Source organism: Anoplophora glabripennis, unplaced genomic scaffold (assembly GCF_000390285.2).
Source record: "Anoplophora glabripennis isolate ALB-LARVAE unplaced genomic scaffold, Agla_2.0 scaffold317, whole genome shotgun sequence".
NCBI classification, from domain to species: domain Eukaryota; kingdom Metazoa; phylum Arthropoda; class Insecta; order Coleoptera; family Cerambycidae; genus Anoplophora; species Anoplophora glabripennis.
The window spans coordinates 17,090-20,963 of NW_019416468.1; the positions used below are offsets into that span (position 1 = coordinate 17,090).

Sequence of the window (3,874 nt, forward strand, 5' to 3'; positions counted from 1 at the left end):
ACCCAAATGTACGATAAACTTTTACGAAAATGAAGATATATAGCAAATATCACAAGTTGGTTGGATACACACAGCCAAATAATCCTTGGTGTTTATTAAGAGAGTTTTGTTAAATTATGTACAGCGATTGCTGTTTTTCCAGTTACTGGTAGGTGGTAGTCTACTGACTCATCTCTATTCACAAAACACTCACGATTTTGAGTAATGGTTTTGGCATTTGGTAGGTATCGAAGATACATAAATTTGGTCCCACAATTCTTGTTACAAAACTAAAGTGACAAGACATTTGAAGAGCCATGCCTTGTCCAGCGCTGAAGACTGTATTTTTCTGTGAACTTAAAGACGCCTTTCTTTCAAGCAATATTCCATTGAACAAACTAGAGAACCTCAAGTTCTGTAATTCCGTAAATTGGAATCACATGTGCTATCCCTAAATCAACAATTTGATATAATGGATGATGTACAGAAAAATACATACGATGTCAATAATATACGCCCAGTCAGTAGTACGACAGAAAAATGCAAAGAATCCAGGATACACCATTTGGAAAACATATGTAAGGAGTTACCCGCAAATATATTAATATACAGTTCATGCCTCAACAATTTCTCATAATGTCCGTTGTCAACAGTAGACGTTAAACGGTCATTTTCCCTACACAAGTTGATATTAAGTGATAAACGTCGCCGTTTCACTAAAGAAAACTTAGAAAAGCACGTAATAATAATGTTTTAACTCCTTTCAGTATGCCACGGAAGCCTTGTCTCAACATTAAGGTTTATCGGTGTCGTTTAAATTTATATATGTTTTTATCCTTTACTTAGCCTTGCTCTTTGGCAATATGTTCCGACATATTTTCTGTAAAGATATTAATTTTTTCATTCATAATCTTACTACGGTCCTGTTAAACTCCGCGCGCGCTGCACTAAGCCTACTAATTATAAGCAATAAAAAAAATTTTTAGCAAGAATCTTCTTTGAATATGAATATCAAATTGAGAGATTTTTACTATTTTATGAAAATACAAACTACAACACAAATACAAACAAATATGTATTACTATTATAATAATTTGAAACATTGTTTACTGTTTATTAAACACATATTTTAATAAATTGAAATGGAAGATAATCTGATGGCGATAAAATTAACTCCGTATATAATTATCTTATACATAAATGAATATCAAAATAAACTTTTTTTGTTATTCAATGGTTCTTCCGAGATTAAACAATAGATAATGACATGATAATGGATGAGTTATGGCTAATTAACAAATCTAAAATAAATTAATATAAGGGTTATCGTATTACGTTTGCTCTTTGCTTAGATAATATTATTCGATGTTCTTCGAAAGTTAAAAAAAAAATGATATGGTGAAGGGGGGAATTATAATGTCTCTATATAAATGAACTATTTTTTCTGCGTAATAACACCAGTCATAATATACGTCTTACTAAACGTAATAATAGTCAAAATGGTTCTATCCATGGATCGTTGGATTGGAAAAGTGGCAATAGTTACCGGTGCCGGTGCTGGAATGGGAGCAGCCATAAGCAGAGCGCTTGTTGAACATGGATTACAGGTAGGCATGGAAAAATAGTTATAAGTTTATACATTAATTAAAATGAGTAAAACATAATTTCAAATAAAAAAAATGAATAAAGCTTTGAAGAGAGCGTACAACCGGTGCAAAATGCAGAAAATAAGAGCGAATACGGTCCTCACTTAAATCCAATAAGTTATTAGTAAGGCTCGACATTTCAGTTTGAAAGCAGGGGCGTCCGCGCGTGGATTACCTAGTGCGTTTATAATAAATAATTTTATAATATTGTGGAATGATTTTCCGCAGTAGATTCTTTAAGCGATGTCCGCAACGGAGAAACTGTTTTTTAAACAGTATACAGCGTACAAAAATTTACCAAGGGATAGACCAGACCAAAATAAGATTAAAATTCTTATAAAATATTTTCCCGCGATGCACTCTCACTGAGTTACAGGGTGTTGTTTAGAAAAAATAATAACAACTTTCCGCAATAACTCAAAAAGGGATTTAAGTAATTTTTGGGTGAAGTGTACATCTATTAAAGGTCATTAAAACTACATCTGACGCCAGGAGCGGCCTAGGCCAACTTGTTCTCAAGGTTATATCTTCATAACTTTTGCATATCCTAGTTTTATGTAATTTGATTAAGTTTTTCTGAATCTGCAATCGATTCTGAATAAAATAAGTGCTCTTGTTTCATAGCTCAGTAATGAACCGTTTTCGAGTAAATTGGTTCTAAGATATCGCCTGCATCAATTCGTAGAAAAATGCATGTAACGATTTTATTTGTTGTTATCTAGTAGGTACCTGCCATTATAAAATACAAAGTTGTTTACAAGCGTACATATCGAAACTAATTACGGTACTCGAAGTTACGAGAAATTAAGTTTACAAAACAACAAGATATTAAGTATTATCAAATTTTCCCACAGCGAATATGCCGATGTGATATTTGTCTACGGTTTCTGTCATGGAAATTCGTTGGTGGCCTCAAGAGAGAATCTACGCAGGTTTCCAAACAGAAGGCAACCCTCACAGTTCGTATTCCAACGAGTTTTCCAGAGAGTCCGTGAGATCGGGAATGTTAAAATTGGAACTACCAGAATAAGAGGTAATTTGGAAGGTGCAAGCATTTTAGAAGAAAATGGACAGCATTTCGAAAATTTATCGAAATAATTATTTTCTATTTTTATTTTTAATATTGTCATTTTATAACATAATTTCGTTTCTGTTACACAATTTTCAATTTTATTTTTAGTTCCCCTATAGGTACGTAACCAAATATTAAATAATTCATAGAAAACTTGTTTAGTTCCTTCACATTCATTGAGCCGCAGCTACTTAGTCCAATTAACTAAGCCTTTAAATCGAAATTTTCATGAAAGTTGTAAAGCAGATAATTCTACATAAAAATGGTCTCTTAGCTTTTTCTTGTACTATTAAAATTAACAGAGTTAGGGAGGCTAGAAGTTAAGGGAAGATTNGTCAATATTACATCTATCCTTTTAATAATAATAATAAATTATACAGCAGAAATAAGGATACAAAATGATATCTTGACAAAATAAATATCTGTAGGTATACCTAAAATCTTTTATTTAAGCATGCCTATACACATAAACAAATATAAACATTTGTACAAAATATAAAATAAATGAAGTCAATTTCACTTGATTCATCCATATTTCAAATAGTTCTCACTGACTAAATAGTTGCTCATCAAATTATATCGAAACGTATAGTTCCATATTCCATTTTCTTAGTTCTTGTCCCTTGTCCTCGTCTATAATAGGTAGTGGGTATAACTATGTTTAGGTAGATGTGTCGCAAAATTGGAAATCTCTTTACACATATCGTTTTAAACATATTGCATTAATATTCATTATTTTATATGCACCTTACAATAACCACAACTGTACACACTACAAATTATCAAAGTAAAGATGGAGAACATCGAATCAAGGCAAACTGGCAAACCGCAAACCTAACCTAACATAATACGAATTACGAATTGAAAACGACACGGGATCACGGGAAACAAATAAACTCGGGCTATTACGCGCAGTCTACGGAAGTCACGAACATACATTTTTTCTAGACTTGTTCTTGTTATAAATATGCCAGCACAATTTTTTTTCTGTTTATGTCTGTTTGTATAACAAAGGCAAATGAACTAACGCTTGAGAGGGATTGGGGATTGGGAGCAAAATTTAACTAATGCCGAATGTTCCATAAGATAAGCAAAAATAGCAAAGGGTTGTTCGTCTGTTATGTTTCCGAGATCGAAAGGGAATGTTTCGAGTAATGTTTCAAACTCTCTTCAATTG

At 32.4% G+C, this 3,874-nt stretch overlaps 1 protein-coding gene across 1 annotated transcript in view; it reads left to right on the forward strand.

The window, feature by feature from the left end:
- The first annotated feature begins 1,345 nt into the window (after positions 1 to 1,345).
- LOC108906992 (farnesol dehydrogenase) overlaps positions 1,346 to 3,874 on the forward strand; it is a 42,318-nt gene continuing 39,789 nt past the window's right edge. The window contains exon 1 of the mRNA XM_023454620.1: positions 1,346 to 1,586. Coding sequence (XP_023310388.1) covers positions 1,410 to 1,586 — 177 coding nt within the window. The 5' untranslated portion in view covers positions 1,346 to 1,409. The remainder of the gene's footprint in view (positions 1,587 to 3,874) is intronic.